At 37.3% G+C, this 27,147-nt stretch overlaps 1 protein-coding gene across 2 annotated transcripts in view; it reads left to right on the top strand.

Moving 5' to 3' along the window:
* Nucleotides 1–27,147, top strand: part of TOX (thymocyte selection associated high mobility group box) — a 336,399-nt gene that overhangs the window by 47,181 nt on the left and 262,071 nt on the right. Inside the window, exon 2 of one of the 2 annotated variants that reach the window (XM_073679334.1) lies at nt 14,211–14,294. The exons of the other annotated variant lie outside the window; for it this stretch is intronic. Within the exon in view, the coding sequence (XP_073535435.1) occupies nt 14,211–14,294 (84 nt within the window). The remainder of the gene's footprint in view (nt 1–14,210; nt 14,295–27,147) is intronic. 2 annotated transcript variants of the gene reach the window in all.

The raw sequence follows: 27,147 nt of genomic DNA, 5'->3' as shown, positions 1-27,147 counted from the left end.
GCCTATGGATGTGGGGAGCAGTGAATATTCATTTTCTTTAGTAGCGGGGACAGTGTAGGCTGCAGCAGGCGGCTGCTGCCTCCTGTGCCCCGCTACTCCACCTCTGTCCTTCCCCCACATCCCCCACCACCCACAATATTTATGTATATCGGACTATAAGATGCACCGCCACTTTCCTCCAAAATTTTGGAGGAAAAAAGTGCATCTTATAGTCCGAAAAATATGGTATATATATATATATATATATTTATATTTAGCATATATCTTACACAAATTTTTAACTGTAAAAAGAAGTCCTACTGCAGTTATAGTTACAGTGCTGTGCAAATTAATTGGGACAAAGCCAAAAAAAACATATTTTTGAATATTTAATAATAAAATGTTATAATGCACTGTTACATACTAATTTTAGTAAGCAATATGTCCTCCTTTAGCAGATATGAGATTTTCAATGCGTTTTGGCATTGATTCTACCAAGTTTTTGCATAAATTCTTCAATTCTTCATCATGAAACCACACTTGTATGGCATTGTTTATCATGCGTTCTTTGGTTATACAGTCCATTTTGCCAAGGCGTCTCTTCACAATGCTCCACAAATTTTCTATAGGATTTAAATCTGGTGAATTGCCAGGCTAGTCCAGCACTTTTACTTTATTTTCTCCCAGGAATTTCTTCACACACTTGGAATTGTGGCATGGAGAAAAAGTACACTAAACCACTCCTCACAGAAACAAGCTCTCAACTGAAGCTGAGGGGGCAGCTAGCTGTTATTTTCTGACTAAAACAAGTCAAACCACATTTTGTTACTCACGGTTGTACACTCACACCTGTTCAAAGCAGTTAAAACTGGTTAGAATCACTGACTGGTAACCAACTTACAATTTTACTTAAAAAATGCTTATTCCCAATTAATTTGCACAGCACTGTATGTAGTCTAACCAAAAGAACCATCCTTGCTTACACAGCCAACCCATAGGCAGAGAACTGATGACATACTCCTCCATTATTATTTTAAACTGGAACCTTAGATATATGAAGTATAAAGGGATAATCTATTATTTTTGATTACAGATTGTATTTGATTGTTACACAAGTCAGATGGAAATGTAAAAAGAAAAGTCCATAATTGTAAGTTGATGAAATTCCCAGAGGATACAATTGAAAGTTGCAAGGGTTTCCATGCTGTGTTGGTTACATAATGTATAATTTTCTACTGCTCTCATATGACAATGTGGACCTGTCAATTGTTAGATATATATGTAGAGAGAAGGTAACGTATGGGTGACACAATTCCTTTTCCTTTCTTTAAATGGAATCTGTCAGCACAAAATGAATGATCAAGTGGTTGGTGCATCCTTGGTGTGACCAAACAGTTCAGTACTCCTTCTAACTACCTACAGTGCAAGTTTTCCATCTATCTCCACCCATCTTTGGCTACTGTAAAGCCAGAGCTTTCAACCAAAGATGATGAAGGTAGCGATAGGTGCAAATAAGTAGTTGGTAAGGTTCACGGAACACCTCGGCCACACCAAGGGTGCACCGATCGCCTGTGCTTGGTTTGAACAGCCATTTTGTGCTGATAGACTTTTTTTAAATTACAGAAATTAGAAGTTACAATGTATTTCCCATTGTAGATGTAAAACAGCAAATGCAAGGAATATAAAATACAATTAAACTACATTACTTAGATGAAGTATGAAGGGATAATCTTGGATTGTTGATTGCAGATTGTCTTTTATTGTCAGATGGAAATGTAAAAAAAAGACTTGGTCATTGTATAATTGTAAATTGACGAAAAGTTGCTGAACGCATACTTAAACTCTTCCTTTAGAAATATATTTAACTTAAGAAATAGCATCACGTACAAACACACAGACCATAAAATTAATGTAGGATATATGGAATGCCAATTAAAATATATAAGTAAGCCATCTTATTATCTTAATCAGGGGCCCAATAAATGTAACAGTAGCACTACAATACTCTACAATACTCACAATACTTATGTTTTAATACAAGAAGAAAATTGAAAATCTTTCCTATATTTCCACCATGTTATTTTTTATTTCATGGCCAATATTACATTTTAATGATGTGAAACCCACATTTTTATTCATCCACTGTATAGTACCATTGTATATGACCCAACACAATTAATTGAAAGTTGTCACGTTTCCAAGTAGTGATTACTATTCACACTAACTTCAATTATTTCCCTTTCACATGTTATAACATTTTCCACACATGGCTTATTCGTGCAAATTTTAGAGCAGAGCTTCCTGAATTTAAGTGCTAAGTAATAGACATGAAAAGAGTGAGCCTACGGCTGATTCGAGGGGCTGGGAATCGAAAACATTGCTTGCAGTACAAAGGACTTGAAAGGTATGCTCAATCATGCATTAAGAGACCGTATGCATTTACATTACAGTTTACTAGTTGTATTCAGTTAATTTGCTATTTTGGTTTCTTACGTGCAGCACATAATTACTAATATAGGCTGCCAGAAAAAGCTTTTAAATTCAGTCTTACCACAAATATGCAATAGTATAAGTTTATGAGGTTTAGACGTATGAATGTATGATTGTTCATTTTTCCAATGATTCTGGCTCCATAAATAGAGCCCTGTTTGAGTTAATAGTTGGGTTCTTACCATGGCAATCTGAATGCTTATATGTAAACATTTAGTCATGTTCCTGTATTATCTGAGTAGCAAATGAGCACAGCACCTTTAGATATGCTATCCCTGTGCAAACAAGCAGCAGCTGCACTATTGTTCCTGGTCGGCAAATAAATATAAATTTTAATGACCCGGTAAAGAGAAAGATAAAGCTAAGCATAATATGCTCGAAAAAATCTTTATAGAAAATGTAATTTCAGAGATAAATGTGATTTATACATGAATGTCAGAATATTTCGAACAATGAGTGTAAAGAAGTACTGTAGTTATGGTGTAGGGTCTACATGCATCTGCACTAACGGCACTATTATGTTATAATTGGAATATTTTTACATGGGGATAGATTTGCTGAAGATTTTCCATCTGGATTTTCAGGGAAGAAAATCTGCAGCAAATTATAACTGCAGCGTTGTGGATGAGATGTTACCAAATCCCATTCACACCTTGCGTAAAAAAAAAAAAGCGCGCAGAATCATTGTAGAAGTTGACCTGCGGTGCAGATTTTAAGTCTGTAGCATGTCAATTTAGGTTGTAAATTTTTACTACAGATTTTCTGCCCTTGCATTGCATAGAATGAAGTTCAACTCAAATCCACAGCAAAGCTCTGTCAAAGTATCTGCACTCAGTTTATTCAAATGGATTTTGAAGCAGATTCAGTTTAAAGTGGTTGTCCACTACTTTTACATTGATGCCCTATCCACTGGCTAGGGCATCAATGTATGATCGGCCGGGGTCCCGCACGCGGCACCCCTGCCTATCAGCTGCTATCGGTGCCGGTGGCCGCCGGCCGGAAGTGTTTACCTGCAGTGCTTGGCCGTCAAGTTGTACTGGCCAGCGCTTGTTACTGCATATCCGCCTCCTATTCAATTGAATGGGAGGCGGATGTGCAGGAACAAACGCCGGCCACCACAACTTGACAGTCAAGCACTTCTGGCCGGCGAGCCATCGGCACCGATAATAGCTGATCGGCGGGGGGGTGCCGCATGCGGACCCCGGCCGATCATACATTGATGCTCTTTCCTATGGATAGGGCATCAATGTGAAAGTAGTGGACAACTCCTTTAACATCCACATCAAAAACTGCTTCAAATACAAAGGGAACCTGTCAGCTGATACATGCTGCCCACCGTTTGTGCAGCATGTATCAGCCACTAGCTGTAGTGTCCCAGCCATGTATGTTTGTCTCTGACTTGCAGTGGCGTTTCAGAGAAAAGCATGCTTTTAAAGGCTGCCAGGGACCGAGCCGCGCGTGCACTAGTCGTACAGGCAGGTCCCCAGCAGCTTCTCCCTGCCCGCTGACAGTGACTGGCAAGCCTCTACCTATGTGAACATTTTGCCAGTCACTGTCATCGGGCGTAGATAAGCTACCGGGGACCTGCCTGTAAGACTAGTCTATAGCACGGTTCTGGTTAATTCAATATCCCCCAATCACCAGATCTAACACCTTGCAACTTCTTTCTGTGGGGCTACATCAAGGACTGTATTTGCTCCCTCCAGTTAGAGGATCTGAACGACCTGAGAAAATGTATTACTGGAACAGTGGAGTCCATATCTGAGGATATGATGATTGAACTGGACTACCGTCAAGACATTTGTCATGTCACCAATGGAAATTAGTTTGAACATTTGGAATGTGTAGATAAAACTTTGATAGTGTGTCTTATGTTAATAAATTTGTGTTATGCTCTCTCGGCTATCATTTTGCACCATTCTTATTGAATAACCCTGTATAAAAGTTGAAAAAAAAAGTTATAGGTGTCTTATAAATGACGTGGAAGAAATACGTTAATGTTACAACCTTTTTAATCATATATAAAAAAAGTTGCACATTAACGTGCGACTTTTTACACATTGGTCTCCTGCTCTTATCTAACATCAGGAAGTGCACTACCACTCTCAAAAATGTGTGCTAGCATAATTGGTACCAAATTTATCATTCAGGTATGACTCAGGTAATAGGACAAAACAAAGTGCAAAATGAACATTAAAATCATAGTATGGTGAAGAAAGGATGAATCCAATGGTGAATAATGATCTGCTTGTCAGAGTGCATATTATGCTTTGACAGTTGTTAATATATTTAAATGATGTCATCATTGCATATGTAAACTTATGGGTTCTTATATTCAAAATTTAGGGGTTTAGAATAGACCCAATCGGTAGCTTAGCAAATCTAGCGATGCCAAACCGGATCCGTCAATCTAAGGGGCCCAGAGTTTTTCTAACTTACTGATAGTGTTTCTTTTTAGATAAATTAATCTTTCCAATTTCAACAACCAGTTAATCTTATTTATGAATTCTTGGAATGTAGGAGTCTGGTCTGTTATCCAGTATTGAGTCATCAACTTTCTGGCCATATACAACATTCGTATAACCGGAATTTTACCATATTCGGCCATAGTCAAGTCTTCAATGTACCCCAATATGCATACCAAAGGTGTACTGTCTGTTTGTACTAACTAGGTTCTATTTATTATATCCACTGCGTCCTTCCAAAAGGATTCTAGTTTAGGGCAAGACCAAAACATATGTAATAAGTCGACTGAGTTTGTCTTACATCTAGATTCAGGTTTAATTTTTGATAAAACCAGACCAGAGTGGCAGAATTGAAGTGAGTGCATTAAAATTTGTCAACAATTGCCATTTTTCATAAACGGGGGCCAACAAGATTTTAGCTTTTTGTTCAGTCTAGTTCTTCTGTATAGAGTGTCAATTATGAATAAGTGTTATTAATCTCACCCCCCCCTCAAAAAAAAAAAGTTATTTTTGATTTATTTAAAATATTAAACACACATTCCTGTATATTTTTACTGCTCTTTCCGGACATGAATGTCAGCTATATTACCGCATGTCTGTCAAATTTTAAAAACAAAGTCCTTTTTCATTATCGGTAGCGACGGCTTCATTTCCACACTAATATGCTGGCATGTTTAGTTTCAATCAGTTATGCTGCCGATGATCCTTACAGTAATATATTATTACATGAAACATTCCAGATGTGGCATTGGAGGGGTTAATTTGAGATTGTAGAAGTGCAATCTCAACCAAAGGAGCCTTTATCATGTAAGTAGGTTAAAATTAGAGTTGTAGAGCCCCAGGCTTCGTTTTGTTCAGCGTTAAAAATAAAAATCCCCTTAAGTGGCCTCTTTTCCAAAGTTGAGATCTTTTGCTTGTAAGGTTTATTTATATTAACATCAAAATAGCCCTTTTATGTTCTTTATGGATATCACATTCTTTACGGTAACAGAAAAAAATATTTGAAGAGGTGATATTGTCTAGTGTAAAAAATATTTATATATAATGTATATACATATGGAATTGTGTTGATCTGTTATGCACAGATTGCATTTAGTGCTTTTCTGTATTATATGATCAAAAAAGACAAAGCATATCAATAATAATTAGAGGTGATGCACTCTTCTTCCAAGTACAAAAAAATGAGCAGTGTGCCATACAAAAGATTGCACTAAGAGAAGGCTCTAGACAAACCCTTCCCCGAGGCAACTGCAAGGGTCAAGGAAGCTTAGAGAAAGCTTTTACCTTGGCTAGCACCGTACTATCGGCTGATGGTCTCAGTCTATCTCGTCTTGCTTCCAGAAGGAGACAAGCAAAAGGTTGCTTAGTAGGTGTGGATGGCCAGACACACACAAACCCCAGAAGTGAAATCCCAATGGGCAACGCAACGCTTCCAAAATTGTCCTTGTGATGAACACATAAAAAGTTAACACACAAGTGCTAAAAATAAGTAAATTGTGCACTTTGTAGACAGTCTGGACATCATAAAAATTCTTTTACCTAGCCAAAGTGGAAAGAATAGAGGGGTATATGCTCAAATGAATGAAAGTGAACTGGTTAGCAAATGTTCCAGTGGGGTTCCCATGCCCACAGAATTAAGGCACATCAAGTTCACCACACCTGGGTGAGTTGTGGACCTCAGGCTTTCAGATAACTTGACTCATGGCTTCAATCCTGGAGGTCTGGGTCATCTGTAGGATGACTATATAGTCAATAGGTGCTTCCATAAGCCTCCATTCAGTGTGTATTAGTATATCCATCATATAATAGCTACCTAGCTTAGTCACTTCTAAGAACCGATACTTGATTTTTTTTCCAAATCAAGAAGCATTCAATAATTAATACTTACAAGTAGACATAGTAGGATCCATCAAAATTCAACCTTATAAATATTCTGACCCAATCACCTGAATTCATAGATAGTATATGGTAATTGTAATGTAAGACTTCATGAGGGCACATAGCAGGGTTTTATTTCTCTACAATGCTAATTATTTTCTATGCAACATTGTAAATCAGCAGCACTGATCATCCGCCTGATAATGAAGTATTAAATGAATAAATGGAAAATCTTAATTTTATGATTCTGCTGTTGATAATATTTTGGTTTACAATTTTAACACTTTATTGTAACAAGTTAGCTTATGTGCTTTTCTAACATATATACATATATATGTAACTTATATAGCATTATAATTTATGATATCTGGGACCATGCCACAGAAAATATCTACTGCTGTCTGTGTTTGATGGATATCACAAAAAACTGATCAGCACCTCCAAACAGAACAAGACAAGTGTGAACAGGTGTAAGCCGTCACAACTATTAAGTATAACCAAGAAAACACAGCTGCACTCTCAAATGCTATAATATGCAAACATTGAATATATGAAATTGGAACTGCATTACTGATATAGAAAATACAGTGCCTTGTGAAAGTATTTGGCCCCCATGAACCTTTCTACCTTTTGCCATATTTCTGGCTTCAAACATAAAGATATAAAATTCTAATTTTTTTGGGAAGAATCAAGAACAAGTATGGCACAATCGTGAAGTGGAACGAAATTTATTGGATATTTTAAACTTTTAAAAAATTAAAAACTGAAAAGTGGGGCGTGCAATATTATTCTGCCCCCTTGAGTTAATACTTTGTAGCGCCACCTTTTGCTGCGATTACAGCTGCAAGTCGCTTGTGGTATGTCTCTATCAGTTTTGCACATCGAGAGGCTGAAATTCTTGTCCATTCTTCCTTGCATAACGGCTCGAGCTCAGTGAGGTTGGATGTAGATAGTTTGTGAACAGCAGTTTTCAGCTCTTTCCACAGATTCTCGATTGGATTCAGTTCTGGACTTTGACTTGGCAATTCTAACACCTGGATACGTTTATTTTTGAACCATTCCATTGTAGATTTTTCTTTATGTTTGGGATCATTGTCTTGTTGGAAGATAATTCTTTGTCCCAGTCTCAGGTCTTTTGCAGACTCCAACAGGTTTTGTTCCAGAATGGTCCTGTATTTGGCTCCGTCCATCTTCCCATCAATTTTAACCATCTTCCCTGTCCCTGCTAAAGAAAATCAGGCCCAAACCATGATTCTGCCACCACCATGTTTGACAGTGGGGATGGTGTTTTGAGGGTGATGAGCTGTGTTGCTTTTATGCCAAACATATCGTTTTGCATTGTGGCCAAAAAGTTTGATTTTGGTTTCATCTGACCAGAGCACCTTATTCCACATGTTTGATGCATCTCCCAGGTGGCTTGTGGCAAACTTCAAATGAGACTTTTTATGGATATCTTTGAGAAATGGCTTTCTTCTTGCCACTCTTCCATAAAGGCCAGATTTGTGCAGTGTATGACTGATTGTTGTCCTATGGACAGACTCTCCCACCTCAGCTGTAGATCTCTGCAGTTCATCCAGAGTGATCATGGGCCTTTTGGCTGCATATCTGATCAGTCTTCTCCTTGTTCGAGATGAAAGTTTTTGAGGGACGGCCGGATCTTTGTAGATTTGCAGTGGTCTGATACTCCTTCCATTTCAATATGATCGCTTGCACAGTGCTCCTTGAGATGTTTAAAACTTGGGAAATCTTTTTGTATCCAAATCCGGCTTTAAACTTCGCCACAACAGTATCTCGGACCTGCCTGGTGTGTTCCTTTGTCTTCATGATGCTCTCTGCACTTGAAACAGAACCCTGAGACTATCACAGAGCAGGTGCATTTATACGGAGACTTGATTACACACAGGTGGATTCTATTTATCATTACCAGTCATTTAGGACAACATTGGATCATTCAGAGATCCTCACTGAACTTCTGGAGTGAGTTTGCTGCACTGAAAGTTAAGGGGCCAAATAATATTGCACGCCCCACTTTTCAGTTTTTAATTTTTTAAAAAAGTTTAAAATATCCAATAAATTTCGTTCCACTTCACGATTGTGTTCCACTTGTTGTTGATTCTTCCCCAAAAAAATAGATTTTATATCTTTATGTTTGAAGCCAGAAATGTGGCAAAAGGTAGAAAAGTTCAAGGGGGCCAAATACTTTCACAAGGCACTGTATGTTAAAAAATGAAGGTACTTAGCATACAAATTCATGAGAGCCCACTAGCCGTGACAAGGCATACCCGTGTGATGGGACCCTAATCTTGTATGCCTCTCCCAGGCTGTATTTTCTTGGTCACCTTTGTTTTATGAATCTGTAAAGCTGCATTCATAAACTTGAATGTTATTTTTAGGTATTGAAGATTCAACCAAAACCATTAAAACAGAATTTGTGGAGTGTTCCATCACTTACCATATAACAGAGATATTCTTCATTATTATTGCTTATTACACAGCTATATGAACTCCATGTACTGTTGCATTGGTTTCCAACCCCAAGAGACAACAAAAAGAGTGTCTCTCTCTCTCTGGAGGACTTGGCATGTCCATTTCCAACACAGAGACCATTGAGTTCAATGGATATTGAGTAATACTTTATTTCCCCTGTGGTGCTGCTGTAGAGGAATTGAACATTGCCTAATAAATAACTATATGTACTTTATGTACTGCTGTAACAAAGGGTTCCTACTCAAAGAGCACACAAAAAATCCATCTACCATCCACTGGAGGACCTGGGATGTCTGTTTGCTTATTTCACTGAATATCATGTAATACTTTCATTCTCCTGTGGGGGTGTGGTAGGGGATTTGAACACTGCTCAATACACATTCAGTTGGATTCTGTGTACAAGGTTCCAATCCAAAGAATGGAAACAATCATCATTTCTTTTTTTCTAGAGGACCCAACATGTTATTTTTCAGCACATAAAACCTTCACTTCCCGTAAATACTGTGTAATTTTTTTATTTCCCCTGTAGCGGTGCTCTAAAGACTTGTTGCCTGATTTTCCTGCAAATTGCAGCTGATTGCAAGGAATCTGAGCACTTGTGATCTAATATAAAGGAATTGTTCAAAATGTAATTTTCTACTTTTATTGAAATTGATGGGGTTTTTTTTGCACAGGATTTGCAGATTACTTTTCTATATCAAATATGAATATATGCAAACATACCAGCCATGAAATAATGAAAGACCACAGAAATATGCCTTTATGAGTTTTATTTAAAATTATTGCATACACAAGCCCGGATGAATGTTTTATTCCATGTAACTACTGTCACTACATCCATGTCAGGAGTAAGATATTCACAGCGCTAACCAGCCAGTAGATGACTGTACACTTGACAGGACAAGTATTTGCTGCTATCAGACAATGAACCTGACTGCTAACAATGCTTGAATAAAAAGTTTTGACAAATCAGTTGAATGCACTTCCTTTATGCAACCTTTTGTAACATTGGGCTTACTCCATGTCACTGAATAAAGATTTCTGTGCAGAATTTTTTCCACTTGAGAGCAAAAAGTATACTGGAGAAAATGCCATTTAAATGGATCTTGAATTTAGTTGGGATGTAACAAAATCTTAAGTATACACATCTGCAGAATGTCGGAGATGATTTCAGCTTTTGAGAAACAGAAGGATCTCTTCAGTAATTTTACCAGATGTTGGCCTGCATTCCAAAAAGCTTCGTATAGTTTATACTACGCACAATGCAATGTAATGCGGCTATTGAGTCACTATTTAATATCTGGAGTAGCAGTAATGACCTGCCACTTTAGTTTTACTTGTATAGAAATGTTGTAACTATAAAACAGATGTACAGCACTCAGAATTTATTAGGAGCAAAGGATTTTAATGTAACAGATCTAGTCATTTCTTTTCCATTCCTCTTATAATGGATCTTAGTCAAGTAACAAATACATTGGATCATGCAACCTTATTTTGTACACTCATCAGTCATAACGTTAGAACCATCTGCCTAATGTTGTAAAGGATCCCCCGTGCTACCAGAAGAGTTCTGATCATTTGTAACATGGACTCTACAAGAAGAAAGTTTGAACTTGTCTTGTAGTATCTGGCATCAAGACATTAGCAGCAGATCTTTCAAGTTCTCTGCACTTCGGATTTGTTTGTCAGGAACAGCCCAACAATAAGGTAGTATATGTAAAGGTAACATGAATGCTAGGAAACAAGGTTTCCCCGCTAAACCAGATCATCACACTGCTTCCAATGACTTACCTTCTTCCCATATGGCTGCGTGCCCACGATCAGGAATAACAGCGTTTTGGACACAGCTCACCTGCGCTGCGTCCAAAACGCTGCGTTCCACATTAGAAGCACAGTGGACGGGATTTATAGAAATCCCATGCCCACTGTGCTTCTATTTGACGTCCCATAAACTCACCCGCGGCTCAGGTTTACGAGCTGCAGCATGTCAATTTCTGCTGCAGAGACAGTAGTCTCCGCAACAGCAATTTACCCAATAGAATGTATTGGGAATGGTAAATCCGCATGTGTTCAATGAACTGCGTTGATTAAAATGCAAATATGCTGCTTCCAAAACGCTGCTATAGCCTGATCGTGGGCATATAGCCTGTTACATCTTGGTTCCATCTCTTTCCGAAGCACTACCCATCAATATGATGTAAAAAAAAAACCCATCCCCCCAAAAAAATGTGTACCAGCTCACCGTATATAGGTAGGCTTAATCCAAGGCATGAGCCATGCTCCTGTGTAGCATTCCAATGAAAATCGAAAAATGCATCTTTAGTCCAGACACATTGTGTAAAACATAAAATTTTCTTTATTGAATATTGAGTAAAAACAAGTTGTAAAAGAGTAATATCATAAAATGAGGTACTAATCCTATGGGTTTCCAGCGGTTAATCCACTCTTATTCATGGCATACTGATTGAGAGTGGGTTAACAGCTCGAAACGCCTAGGATTCGCACCTCATTTTATGATGTTATTCTGTTACAACATGTTTTTACTCAATATTCAATAGAGACAATTTTTTGCTTTATCCTTGTGGCTGGACTAAAGATGCATTAAAAAAATCAATTTATTAGACTAGGCCACCATTCTTTTATTTCTCCATGGTCCAGTTCAGATGCTTACATGCCCATTGTAGTCTTTTTTACAATTGGTAGGGATAAGCAACTTTGACTTCTAGGCTGCCACAGTGCCCCTTAGGCTACGGACCCACTATCAGTTTTTGGTCAATATTCGGTCAGTATTTTTTCTCAGGAGTGGGAGCCAAAACCAGGTGAGGAACAATCAGAGAAAAGGTATAATAGAAACATGTGTACCACGTCTGCATTTATCACCCACTCCTGGTTTTGGCTCTCACTCCTGAGAAAAAATACTGACCAAATACTGATAATGGGGCCGTGACCATACCCAGCCAACAGCAGTGCACTGGGTGCTCTAAAACATTTTTGGCATAGCCGACAATATTTTTGTTGCAATTCATGCTTCAGTAGATCTTTTGTGGGAATGGACCCAACTTGCTACCATGCGTTCCCCACTCACATCAATGAGTCTTGTGTGCACATACCCCTATTGCGGGTTCATTTGTAGTGATTTTTTGGACTAGTAGGTACTACCCACTGACTGCTCTGACTCAGAGGTCTAGTCTTTACAAAAGCTTTTAGATTGAAACTAATTTTGGTTTTGACAAAGTTTGCTGCTTCAGTGTTTTTTGATTATTTAGTCAGATGTTTGTGTAGTTACTAAAGTACAATTATAAGCATTTCATAACTTTTTCAACTTTTGACAAATATATCACGTGTGTGCAAAGACTGAATATTTATAGTGTTGATCCTAATTTTTCAAGACTTCTGAATTTGACCAGGCACCTGGATATCAGATTCTTAACCAAATCTTGACTGATGACAACCCATTTTGCTTTGTCATATGGTGCTTCATCATGCTGGAAGAAACATGAGACAAAATGAGGGTGAACAGTGTAAATTTTGAGTTTTTGCACAAATGTTAAGCATTTAAAAAATTATGAAATGCTTATAATTGTACTTCAGGAGCCATAGACACATCTGACTAAAAGATCGAAAAACACTGAAGCAGCAAACTTTGTGAAAGTCAAATGTTATGTCAGTCTCAAAACTTTTGTCCACGACTGTACAATTTGGCCCTTGACAAAGTTTTTCATATCATTTTGCATGCTTCAAACACATTAACTTCAAGCACTGTTTACTTCTTGCCTGATGACCTTAGACCTTACTTTGAAAATGAATATCAAAATGAATGTGTAATCAAGTAATATAGATGAGCATTTTTTGAGTCCTGCTTAGCTGGATTCATAAAATTTTCCTTCGTGTATAAAGGCAAAGAAAGGATTTTCAGTTATTTTGACATGGATTTTAAATGTAAGTCCACCAGCCCTATCAGGTCATCTGGCATCAATTTATTAATGTATACAGTTTATATTCTGAAATCTAGTGACAGATCCCTTTTAATGTAATGACTATTCGGTATATAAGTATTTCTCAATGCAGTACTAGTTGAATATTAAAGAAGCTGTTCACTACTTCAAAATTGATGACCTATACTTGGAATAGGTCATCAATGTCTGATCGGTGAAGGTGCGACACCCCGCCAATCAGCTGTTCTCTGTGCCGGCGGCTGTCGGAAGTGCTCAGTTACGGAGCTACTCCATCTACTGTTAGTGGCCACGGCTGGTTACTGCACTTCCGCCACCTATTCAAACCTAAGGATATGTCATGAATATTAAAGTAGTGGACATCCTCTTTAATTGCACAGTATTTGGGTTAAGACAGAATCCACATTGGTTTTATTGGCATTTTTTTTATTATTTCTTTTAGTTCATGTGCTTTTTCATGTATGTCTATTTGTTAAGACATATTAAAAACCTCTTGAAGTTTGATAAGAAAAAATCAAAAAGAAACACACCAAAATATGTTTGCCCTCGGTACCAGCCAAGTATGCCTCAAGACTATGATCAAGCTCACCATAGTGTGAGCACCCTGTGATGATATGGCATATACCTTAGGCGTACACATATTACAGGTTGTCAACATAGGATTTTAGCTAACCTAATACAATTACACACAGAAAAATGGATTTCTACCCAAAATATAAAATCCTGTCAAGCCCAAAGTTTGAAAATAATGATTTTTTTTTAAACCTACATATTAGATTTTTTTGTTTTGAAGGCCATTTTAGATAAAAAGACACCAAGACATGTACTGTTGATGCCTGTAAGTGACTTGTAGTGCAATACCCAACTACCTTCTTTTCCTCAGGGTGACTCAGTAGAGACCCTGTTATTAGCGTTGGAGTGTCTAATTTTTTTTTTTATTACACTTATACTATTCCAGGTAGCCGGCAACCCTACAGGGCAAATACCTTATGCTCTTCATGTAAAGAACATCATGGCCGGACCATACAAGAAAGGAATCATGGTTAGTAGTACAATTTTATGATTTCTCTTTATGTTCACAAGACGCTCTTCTTCAATCCCCAAACTGTTGATGGTGTTCTTTAGATTGATATTCTATTTATTTTACTCACTTATATGGTGCCATTAATTTCCACATCGCTTTACAAACAACATCATTGTCCCCATTGGGGCTCACAACCAAAATTCCCTACCATTATGTCTTTGGAGTGTGGGAGGGAACCAGAATATCTAGAGGAAACCCACAGAAACATGGGGAGAACATACAAACTCCTTGCAGATGTCCTGTGGGATTTGAACCAAAGACCCCAGCGATATAAGACCACCATGTTGCCCTATTTATATTGTGGTTTACTTACACATTATCTTTAGGGATTTGGCTAGATAGTGATCTTGGACATACAGGTGCATCTCACTAAATTAGAATATCATCAAAAAGTTAATTTATTTCAGTTCTTCAATACAAAAAGTGAAACTCATATATAGAGACATTACAAAGAGAGTGATCTATTTCAAGTGTTTATTTCTGTTAATGTTGATGATTATGGCTCACAGCCAATGAAAATACAAAAGTCATTATCTCAGTAAATTAAAATAATTAACAAAAAACAGCTGCAAAGGCATCCTAAGCATTTAAAAAGTTCCCTTAGTCTGTTTCAGTAGGCTCCACAATCATGGGGAAGACGGCTGACTAGACAGATGTCCAGAAGGCAGTCATTGACACACCTTACAAGGTCCCAGAGTTCCAATTTTCATTTGGAAATCAAGGTCCCAGAGTCTGGAGGAAGAGTGGAGAGGCACACAATCCAAGGTGCTTGAGGTCTAGTGTGAAATTTCCACAATCAGTGATGGTTTGAGGAGCCATGTCATTTGCTGGTGTAGGTCCACTATGTTTTATCAAGACCAAAGTCAGTGCAGCCGTCTACCAGGAAATTTTAGACCACTTCATGCTTCCCTCTGCCGACAAGCTTTTTGAAGATGGAAATTTCATTCTCCAGCAGGACTTGGCACCTGTCCACACTGCCAAAAGTACCAATACCTGGTTTAAAAACAACAATATCACTGTGCTTGATTGGCCAGCAAACTCGCCTGACCTTAACCCCATAGAGAATCTATGAGGTATTGTCAAGAGGAAGATCAGAGACACCAGACCCAACAATGCAGACGAGCTGAAGGCTGCTATCAAAGCAACCTGGGCTTCCATAACACCTCAGCAGTGCCACAGGCTGATCGCCTCCATGCCACACCACATTGATGCAGTATTTGATGCAAAAGGAGCCCCGACCAAGTTTTGAGTGTATTTACTGAACATACATTTCAGTAGGCCAACATTTCGGATTTTAAAAATGTTTTTCAAGCTGTTATTATAAAGTATTCTAATTTACTGAGATAATGATTTTTGTGTTTTCATTGGCTGTAAGCCATAATCATCAACATTAACAGAAATAAACACTTGAAATAGATCACTCTGTTTAATATATGAGTTTCACTTTTTGTATTGAAGAACTGTAATAAATTAACTTTTTGATGATATTTAAATTTAGTGAGATGCACCTGTACATTAAAATGAGCCAACTGTTCCATGACTGGTACCTCCATAGGTTTACATGCTCCACGATGACTATGATCTAAACAGATTTATTGCTAGAGGGTGCAGAGTTTATAGTTGCACCTTGGTGTTGGACCTGGAGGGTGCTTAAAGACCCCTCTGCCTCAAAAATACATTATTATTATTATTATTATTATAAATTGAAAATAGTAGTTAGGGAATCCCGGTTTCTAAGTGGGGCTGAGGATCTTCAAGCTTTGCCTCCAGGCCACAGTGTTCATAATGTGATTCTGTGGTCATGTTTCATTAATCTGTGGTTTGGCTGTGTCTTAGAAGCCAGGGCAACCCAAACAGCAATGTTGCAGAGCTATGGTAAAAGCGTCTGAAGGCACCGTGTAACACACACCTAACATATCTCATAAAATATATTTTTTTATAATTGAGGAATAATATAATTACAAAAGAAGCCAGTAGTAATGTTTTGTGTGGTTGAGGGTGAGAAATGTAAAATTTGCTTCTTCATTTACTAATTTGCAGTAGCATTACCTGTAGAAACAGATCCGTGGATTTTCACAACAGAAATAATTGTTTTTCTTTTTATCATCTCTTTAAATCACTTCTTTGTGACCTTCACAGAACATTGTTCTTATTAACATTGAATGAATGTCAATCAAGTACTTAAATTGGTCTCCATGGTAGTTTTCAATTAAATCCAATATTTTTTTCAATGCTGCTCACTGCAGACAAAGGAGAGAATTCTACATTGAGATTCTTATTATTTTTTGTGTTTTTGGAATTAACTGCATTTAAATCAGGTATAGATTGTTTGGGGCGATACTAAAACCACATTGATCGTCTTATGGACATCTTTTGGTTGTTTATAACATTTTGACCGTTTACGGTCAAAAGGCAACCCCAACCTCCTCGCCTGGTCCTGTACTTATTGCTGATGAGCTTGTTATATTGTATAAGGTAAAGTGCGACCCATCGGCCTGAAGTCTAGGACATTTGTTCTACTACTTTGTCTTATCTCACAGAAGATTGCCTACATTGATTCTTTGAATTAAACTGCAGCTTTCTTGGGGTATGTACACACAGCGTCTGATAGACTTCGTCGTACTCACTGAATTTTGCTTCATGAAGATACTTCAAGAAAATGCGTGTTCACTTTTGTACTTGTATGATGATTATAGAGAGAGGAAGGAGGGACGTTCCAGCATCTAGATAAAACAAAAAATGTATTGAAGCATATCATAAAATCCAAAAGATGGTCACAACCAAACACAATGGTATATAGCGTTGCAAATACGTTTCAGACCTTGCGTCTTTATTCATTGCAAGGTCTGAAATGCGTTTGGAATGCTAAAAACCATTGTGGTTGGTTGTGACCATCTTTTTGATTTTATGATGCTTCAATAAATTTTTTATTTTATTTGGATGCTGGAACGTCCCCACTTCTTCCTATCTACATTACCGCTGCGGCACTGCAGCTGTTCCTGGCATTCGAGTGCAAGAGGGTGAGCTGAGCTTGATCTTTTTGATCTCCCTTTTTTCTACATGTATGATGACTATAGTCCGTCATTCTTACTATGTATTGCAATAGTCGAAACCTAAACAATGCACATCACAGTAAGCTATGTTATGCCAAAAAGCACCAAAATATGCATTATACCTAAACGAAAGACTGTGCAAAGGCGATTAAGTAATGCTAAAAATAATCACATTTTATTGCAAGAACATTAAAAATTCATACTTCGTTAAAAAAACGTGTGTGCACCAGATGAGCGAATGGGTGAACCAAGAATGATTAAATATTGTGTAGTGGTAGATAGTCCAAATAAATATCCCTGAGCAAGCAAATACCATTAGTAAGGGGAAAAATCACAGTTCAATACCAAGTAAGGTTTTTTATATCTTTGTTTCATATTTGCATATTTCTGAGTATAGATGGTTGGAATTGTTCAGAATCTAATCATGTGCACATTGGGAACGACATGTTTTTATTCAATGCACGTATACTTTTAGATTGAGTTCCATAAAATGAGGTTGCTTGGCAAGAAAACACTTAACATTTTACGAGCATTATTAATTAAAACAAGTCTTATATGGTTAATTGGATATTTATATGCAGATATTTTTATTTTACTTTAGGCAATATATAGTAGTTGCATTAATATTCCTCATTAATTTTCTGTTTTGTACTTTCAGTTAAATTTTATGCCCAAGTTATATATAAAATGTGCATGTTCTTAAACAAATGTGTCTAAATTATGCAGTACAATGATTCCGGTCAATTCGAAGGCAGCCATAATTAGACCCTATCTACTTAAAGGGAACCAAGTAGAATAATTGTAAATGTAATTTACCGGTATACGGGATACAAACAATTCTATAGGCTGCAATTACAGTATATGATGCAAAATGTTGACTTGAGTAGGTCTTCTTCTCAGGACAGTACACCATGCATGGTCGGCTGTAGTGATTGTCTACTGTAAATGCTTTTCTATTTTCCTGTTAGATCATGGTAGGCTGAATGATGGAGACCTCACCATTAGAGGTGATTGAATTTGGATTCCAAAGGGATCTCTACAACAAATGTATCTGGAGAGAGTCCAATTGTGTGCACCGATTATAGAAGACCTGTCACTTGCCATGTATATGCATTTATATTACCTGATGTAAATGCCGCTGTTCTGAATCTGTCATTGTTTCTTGTTTTACATAACATAGTTTGTAAAGCCGAATAAAGACTTGCGTCCATCAAGTTCGACCTGTTAGTTCTGTAATTGCTAAAGTTGATCCAGAGGAGGGCAAAAACCCCAAATGATTTAGGCAATCTTCACCTGAGGAAAAATTCCCTCCCGACTCTGAAACCAGCAGTCAGAATAAATCCCTGTATCAACCTACTATTTTATTCTATTTTTAAGTATATGCTGAAATCTGCCTGGTATCTAGAAATGCATCCAGTCCCCGCTTGAACTGGTTTAGTGAATCCGACATTACCATCTCCTCACTCAGTGAATTCCATATTCTCACTGCGCTTACCGTAAAGAACCCCTTCCTATGCTGGTGCTGAAACCTTTTCTCTTCCAGTCTTAGTGAATGCCCTCTTGTTACCGTAATATCCCTCCTTTTGAACAAATCCCGGGCAAGATCTCTATACTGTTCCCTAACATATTTGTACACATTTATTATGTCCCCCCTCAACCATTGATACGTTTCTCCTTTACTTAGATATATCCACCTCTTCCTTTTCTGTAAATTTAGTCTTGATAGCCAATAGGGCGTGACACTGAACTCTTCTATTTGGGAGCCTTCTTAAGGACCACATCCACTTGTAGATTTGTAGAATAGATCTACAGAAAAGGAAAAAGGGACCATATTTCATGAATGGTGAGGCGCAGCAAACAAATAAATAACAGCGCCAGATTCAGGAGAACAGATAAAACAATTAAACATTATTGGCAAGTGACAGGTCCTCTTTAAGTCAGCTTAACAAGGAACTTTACTCTAGGATTCTTATCAATGATCACAGCATAGCTTCTGCCTTTTACCTTCTACAACCTTTTGTAGATGTTGATGATTGTTAGCACTGTTGCTTTGAAGCACTAGGGTCCTGGGTTCAAATCCCACCAAGGAAACATCTGCAAGGAGTTTGAACGTTCTCCCCATGTTTGCTTGGGTTTCTCCGGTTTCCTCCCACATTCCAAAGACATACTGGGGGGGAATTAAGATTGTGAGTCCTAATGGGGACAGCGATGATGATGTCTGGAAAGTGCTGTGGAATATGATAGTGCTATACAATCAAAAAATAATAATAACAATATTTGCATCTGCCAACACCAGGAGATCAAATGGCATGAATCTAGGGATGAGCAGATCTGATGAGATTCGAAATCGCCAAACCAGAAAATTCTATTTCCAGTGAATTTATTCTCTGTGAATTGAATGTCTTTCATTATATTCTGGGGTCTGAAGAGACAACAGAACATAATCATCATAAAATGTGTGAAAAAAAATAACTAATACCTCTCTGGCCACCCCTACTGCTAGCTGTCCTCAGTTCCTTTTCTTATTTCTGCTGCACACTGAAACCTCAGGTCTCTTCGCACTTGGCAGGGATGTGACTGCGGACATGCATCATAAGGTTGAGGCGAACGCTGTGACATAATAATGTAGCAACCTTACAATTGGCATGCGCAGCGACGTCCTGGACCCAGTCGCGGCCAGAAGTCTCGGCCTACAAAGCGCTTTGTAAGGTGGCAGCACACGTCATCACAATTTGCACAGAATGAATTGCAAAAAAATTATATTCTGGAGAATATGGATTTTTATAAAATTCATGAAGAATTCAAATCCACTCCAATAAATTTGACTATCTCTACGTGAGACCCAAAACCTGGGGTGATGAAAATAGGGAAACACTGAAACATTGAAGTCGATTTGGTCCATAAATTAATCATTTAACGATTTACATGAATTCATGGTACATTTTGACAGCCACTCAAACACACCGTGGTCAAAGTTTACTGGCTGATAATCTGTTGTGATTGGGTTACTCTCTAGTACCCTTTGACATCAGTTTTCTGTGGTCTTCTTTATTTTGGTTTATTGTTTTAAAGTGTCTTCGGTACCATACCATTTGTAACAAAAGAGAAATGCCACCTTTATATGAACTTTCACGGTTAATCAAGTTTGGTGGTGGTGCTCAACTGTAGTTAAATTCAGATTCTGTGCATAAACAATGAAAAATGCGGCACTCACTATTCCCTTAAAAGTTAGTCCTTTATTCTGTGATATGGAACATGTAAGCGGCCGACAGTGCTTTCGGGGAGAGAAAGACGCCTATCTTTCTCTCCCCGCACCACCTGCCTGCTGCTTACATGTCCCATATCATGGAATAAAGGACTAACTTTAAAAGGAATGGTGAGTGCCTCATTTTTTCATTCTTGATGCACAGAGTTTTTATTTTGGTTTATCTGTTTTATCACCCTAATTTTAGTGACCACATTTAATTTCAATCTCTCAAGACCACATCCTCCACCTCCATAAGCATTAATATGACCACAAAACTAAGTATGGTTATTGCTAATATCATTCTCCTACAGGGCGGCTTTCTGTTCTGGTTCATGAAAAACCCCTAGAAAATATATTTATTCCAAAAAATGTACTTATTTGTATGTTTAGCTTGTGCCTTTTTACGCTAGATTAACAGATTTTTACATAGCTTTGTAACAGAAATGTAGTCTACCACTTTGTATCTTTTCACATTCAGAAATATTATTCACTCTATTTTTAAAAACATTATTTTATGACTTATATTGAAAAAATACCACTTACATAACTGTAATGTGTTGTGTTAAGGGATTTAGACAAATAGTGAAATGGAAAAAGTACTAAAGTCATTTTGAAATTGCTTTTGTAGGATTATATTAAATACAGAAAGTCTGTGTTCTAAAAACAATGAAAAGTGCATTTACGAAATGTAGGTCACACAAACACTCTGTATTTCCACGAAATTGCCAACTTGCATGTTTTGTTGGCATCACATGAATTTGTGCACTTTGTACAACCACTTAAATCATTAATACCTTAGGGAATGTCAAGTTTTAAGTTACATCTTACATTGAAGAAAATAAAGTATCGAGAGGCAATTATTAGAACCTTGATTGTCCTTGGATAGATGTATGAAATATGGTCACTTTGAATTGTGTATATAGACTTTTTACATTGAATCCATCCTTGGCATTATGGTGCATGAACATTTGGGTGGATCCGGTTGGTTTAGGGAAAAATACTAATAATCTAAAGCCAGGGGTTGCCACTTTAGAATATTTTTCTATAGAATTGACTGTCAATGATAAACTGATTGCAAGATGTTTCTGGAAACCCCATTGGCAAGCTGTCATCAGTCAGGAAAGCTGGTATTTAATTTAAAAATGCATCTTTAGTACAGCCACATGGATAAAGTATAAAGTCTTCTTTATTGAATCGTGAGTAAAAATATGTTGTAACAGAATAACATAATAAAATAAGGTACAGAACCTACGTGTTTCGAGCCATGATTAAGAGCGGATTTACCGCTCGAAACGCGTAGGCTCTGTACTTCATTTTATGATGTTACTCTGATACAACGTGTTTTTGCTCAACATTCAATAAAGAAGATTTGATGCTTTATCCATGTGGCTGGACTAAAGAAGCATTTTTGGATTTTCATTGGAATGCTACACAGGAGCATGGTCCGTGCCTTGGATTAAGACTATATACACCCAGTGGGCTGGTATACTTTTTTTTGTTTTTTGAAGTATTTCATTTCCCTGCAGCTCCCCCACAGGAGAATTGAAGGATTACACAAACCTACTTGAAATCAGTGACTGTCTTTGTCATGCCTTGCAATCTAGAGTTAAAGTCCTTTTATACTAGCCAGCCAACATTCTAGTACTTGGTCAGCAGGTCATTAAATTGTCTGTATACACAGGCAGATTGCACTTCAGATGCGCAGTGAACAAAAAGTAATAGATCGTTCAGTGCACATAGCTTGCCATGGTTCTCGGCAGCGCAGGTCCTGTTTACACATAACAGTGTTCTACCAAGAAAGATCAACTTTGGTGCAAACCAAAAGACCATTCCACCCGATTGTCGAGTGATTGCCAATCTGTTTATACTGCACAATTATCATCAATCGAATGTTCCTAGGAATGCTCATCCATGATAAACGAGCAGTGTAAATGCACCTTTACAGATACAGGTATTATACACATGAAACAATTCACTGTTATGTGCCTAATAATAATGTCCTACTTCCCAATTAACAGCCACAGCCTGAATGCAATGAATAATAAGAGGCATTATTTATGTTGGGTCAAGCATAATAATTAGATGAGAAATTTCCCATCTATCAAAAATAGATATCATTTGCCAGGCAGCTTTAGTGAGCTACAAAGTTTATTTTCCATTTAGCTATATCTTTATTTGTTCCTTGTACCAATATTGTAACATTATGTTACTGCCTCGTGCTACTTTATGGTGCTTTTTGATTTTTTTTTTTTCATTCTGCAATGCTGTCTACTTCATTGAGACTCCCAAGAACTCTTTTGTATGTGTTTGAGTTACATTATTGTGTCTTGCTTCTTTATATACAGTCTAGCTTTCATCTCACGGTAATATAGGTTATTGAAGCAAAATCCATCAGGGAAATGGCCTTTGTCTTTCTACTAAGAATGCTCAGTCTTTTGTAACCCTCTCACAGTGAATAAAACGTGAAATAATAAAGAAAGGGTATTAATGGTCAAAGTAAACCGAGAAGAATCTACGTTAGGTGTTAATTCCATGAAAGTAGATCTTTTTGACAGTATTGTTTTTCCGATGTAGCTGCTCTTCTCCAAGTTGCATCACTTATGGTGGTAGCAATTTTGAAGTGTTCCTGCTTTACTTGAGTATTTCCTCTGGCACATCATCTTCTCGTATTCTGTTGTTGGAGGAGAAATTCAAATGGTTTCTGTTTTCTGGGGAGGGGAGTTTATATTATTTTTTATTTTTTACTTTTAATACAGATTGAAAAATATTCAGCATTTTCTGATACTTGTTCAGATACCAATATTATACATTCTATTAGTTAATATTTAATTTGGTAACTGAGACGTTTGTAGGTTAAAAATGTCATCTGTAAGACTTCGTAAAGTAAGAAGAAACACAAGTTTGAAGGGTTTTTTTTTTCTGCAAATGGTTTCAAACGAAATAGATGTAATCTTTGAAAACAGTAAAGCATGAATATGGATGATTCTGCTCAGTGGAAAAGTTCTAGTTATTTTAATGAGAAAACTAATTACAAAGAGGTAGATGTCTATTTTGTTATTGCTTCTTCTCATCAAAATTTTATGTATGAGTCACTTATACTATCTCATTTCCAAGACAACAACTAGACTGTTAAATTTGTATAGTCTGTTAAGATTTTTTTTTATTATATTCTGGCTATATTATGCATATACTTTGGAAATATGATGTGTTTTGACATTAGGAGTATGAAACGTTGTGTAATATTATGCTACAGATGCAATCTTTTTTTTGGGGGGACCGGCAAAATGGAAAAAAGAAAGACTCAAGCTGTCCTGGCTATTATAAATAGGAAATCTTGCATTTCTCCTGCATCTGCCCCCTACATGGCAAATACAGTATAACTTGGTGCTCATTCAACTAAAAGAGCAATAATTTAATATACAGTACTATGCAAAAGTTTTAGGCAGGTGTGGATGAAAGCTGCAAAGTAAGATAGTAAGATTGCTTTCTGAAATAGAAGAATAGAAGTATTAATAGTTTATAATTTATATTTTGCAATTAATAAAATGCTAAATAAAAAACAAACAAAAAAGAAATCTAAATCAAAATAACATTTGGTGTGACTGCCCTTTGCCTTGAAAACAGCATCAATTCTTCTAGATACACCTGAGCACAGTTTTTGAAGGAACTCAGCAGGGAGGTGGCTCCAAATATCTTGGAGAACTAACCGCAGATCTTCTGTAGATGTAGGCTTGTGCAGATTCTCCTGTATCTTCATATCAAGCCAGACAGACTTGATGATGTTAAGATTACGGTTCTGTGGAGCCGTATCATCGCTTCCAGGAATTTTTGTTCTTAGTTACACTGAAGATAGCTCTTAGTGTCATTGGCTGTACGTTTTAGGGTTGTCTTGTTGCACAATACATTTAGAGCCAATCAGACACCTACCTGATGGTGTTGCATGATGGATAAGTATCTGCCCGTATTTCACAGCATTAAGGACAACAATAATTTTGATCAAATCATCAAATCCATTTCCTGAAATGCACCCCCAAATTTGCAAGGATCCTCCACCATGCTTCATTGTTCCCTGCAGACACTCATTATTGTATCACTTTCCAGACCTTCTGTGAACAATCTGCCTTCTGCTACAACCAGTCTATTCTGACCACCTACTTCCTTCCATCTTTCTGGACACCTGCTTCTAAGTTTTTGTGTATAGTTGAGTCACTTGGCCTTGTTTCCACGTGAAATATATAGCTTTTTGGCCACAATTATTCCATGAAGACCACTTCTGATCAGATTCCTCTAAAAAGTAGATGGATGTAACTGGGTCCCACTGGTTTCTGTCAGTTCTGAGCTGATCACACTGCTGGCCATCTTCCAACTTCAAAGGAAAATATGTTTTCATGTGTTTTTATCTGCTCCACTAAGTTTACTTGGCCCACCAATGTTGCCCATTTCTTGGTGCTTTTTCAAAATACCTGCAACAGCATATCTTGAAACCCAAGTTTGCATTGAAATCTTTGCCTGAAAGAGGCCAGGCTGATGTGGTTAACTACCTTGTGTTTTGTTGCTCGGCTCAGTCTTGCCATGTTGTATGACCTGTGACATGAAATTGTCTTCCACAAACTTACCTTTGTGGCAGACTTTGGCTGTTCCTTACCCAGTTGTAAGATCCCTACACAGCTGTTTCTGTTTCAGCTAATAACTGTGTTTCATCCTACATATGAAAATTATCCTTATCACATGTTTAATATAATCACTCATACACCTGATTATAATCTGGCAAAATCTCTGACTTTGTGCAACTGTACCTAGAAGAATAAATCTGTTTTGATGTCTTAGGGTGGTCACACCAAATATTCAAGTAATTATAGATTTCTCTTTTGTTCATTCACTTTGCATTTTGTTAACTGATAAAAATAGACCTTTAACATTTATTTTTTAAAGCATTCTTACTTTGTAGCAGTTTTTCCAAACCTCCTTAAAACTTTTGCACAGTACTATCTATAGTCAAACCAAGTCTGGAAATAAATATTTTAGGCCTGTCTAATAGAGCGACATCAGAAGTGGACGACTCACTTTTTGGCCATCTATTCTAAGGTCTATAAATGGACAAACCTTCTAAGGAGTGCTACTTTCTTGGTATAGACTCACAGTCTTCTCTCTGTGCCCTATTGTTGGGAAATAATGGCATTCGGTTAGTAAGCTTGCAGGAACAGGGCTCTAAGAAGCTAAGCCAGAGGTAATGGTCACAAGCTCTCAGTGTAAGTCTATAAGAGCCTTGTTCTGGCTCTCATAGACTTACATTGAGTTGTGACTTCCGGATCACGCCAGCAAACACTGGATAAAAGATGAAGACTTCGGCTGGTAAGTATGAGACCCGGTTCAAAGAACTAAGTTTAGTAGCACCACTCCAGGTCTGCAATAAAAAAAATGCTGGAGTGGTGCTTGAAAATTGTCCCTATTGTGTATAGGTTAGACAGTGAAATTAAATTGTAACTCATGTTGGGCTCTCGGACTTATGTAAGTTATTACAACCTAAGTGCAGGCCGTAGAATATTTCAGCTGTATTAAAGCTACTGGAAATAAATATTTTGGTATGTCTCACCATATTAAGTATTATCATATAATCCCTCTTTAATTGCGGGCAGTTCAACAGCTTGCTGCTGTTATGTTAAAAGACACTTGGCCACCTACAGAAAAGGCTTCATCGTCAATGAGAAATCCAGTATCCATTTCTTTTACATAGTAATCTAAGTTGTCAGAAGCATTTATAGGTAGTGAAATAAGGAGGATGCCATGGGAATGGTTATGTGCTCTGCTATTCAAAATGTAGGGGGGATGGGCATATTTCATCTACTTGTACGCACAACAAAGCAACATGAAATCAAAGACACGTAAGAAAAATGTCAGCAAGTGCTGTGATACACAGGGCAGAATCATTACTTACTTTGAAGATGGTTTCATTGATAAATATTCAGCTCTCATTTGGACACACTTTTAATTCCAGATTTTTCATATATCATGTCGTTATACATGCATCAGATTATCTCGCGCTGCTTGTGCGATATCGCTATGTGGATTGATAAAATATTTAGATAATCATAAAGCATTCATAAGGTTTAATCTAATAGATATACACTTTATCAAACTCAAAGCAGCTTGCTTATGCAGAATTATTTGTTGGTATTTTAATGCATATCTTGTAAACATGTCATGCTTCTTTTTGACACATTTATTGATTTTCTTAACTCATGAATGTTTTATGGGCAACACTAGAAAATATTTGAGGTACCTTTTTATACTGCAAATTACTGGCATATTCCAAATGAACTGCCCCCCATCTCAATTCTGATTAGAACAAGCCAATAGTAGGAAAAAATATTGTGGCATATTTAGTAACGTCCCAAACTTCTTTTACAGTTCTGTAACAAGTTTTTCACATGCGAGTTCTCTCCGTGTTTTTCACAGATAGAATACCTACCCCTTATAATGTATGGGAAAGAGCTTGATCCATTAATCCATT

This window comes from Phyllobates terribilis, unplaced genomic scaffold (genome assembly GCF_046119375.1).
Source record: "Phyllobates terribilis strain yellow unplaced genomic scaffold, ASM4611937v1 Scaffold_4__5_contigs__length_816908805, whole genome shotgun sequence".
NCBI classification, from domain to species: Eukaryota; Metazoa; Chordata; class Amphibia; order Anura; family Dendrobatidae; genus Phyllobates; species Phyllobates terribilis.
Note: the sequence above shows the minus strand (reverse complement) of the source record. Positions and strands in the feature narration are given on the sequence as shown.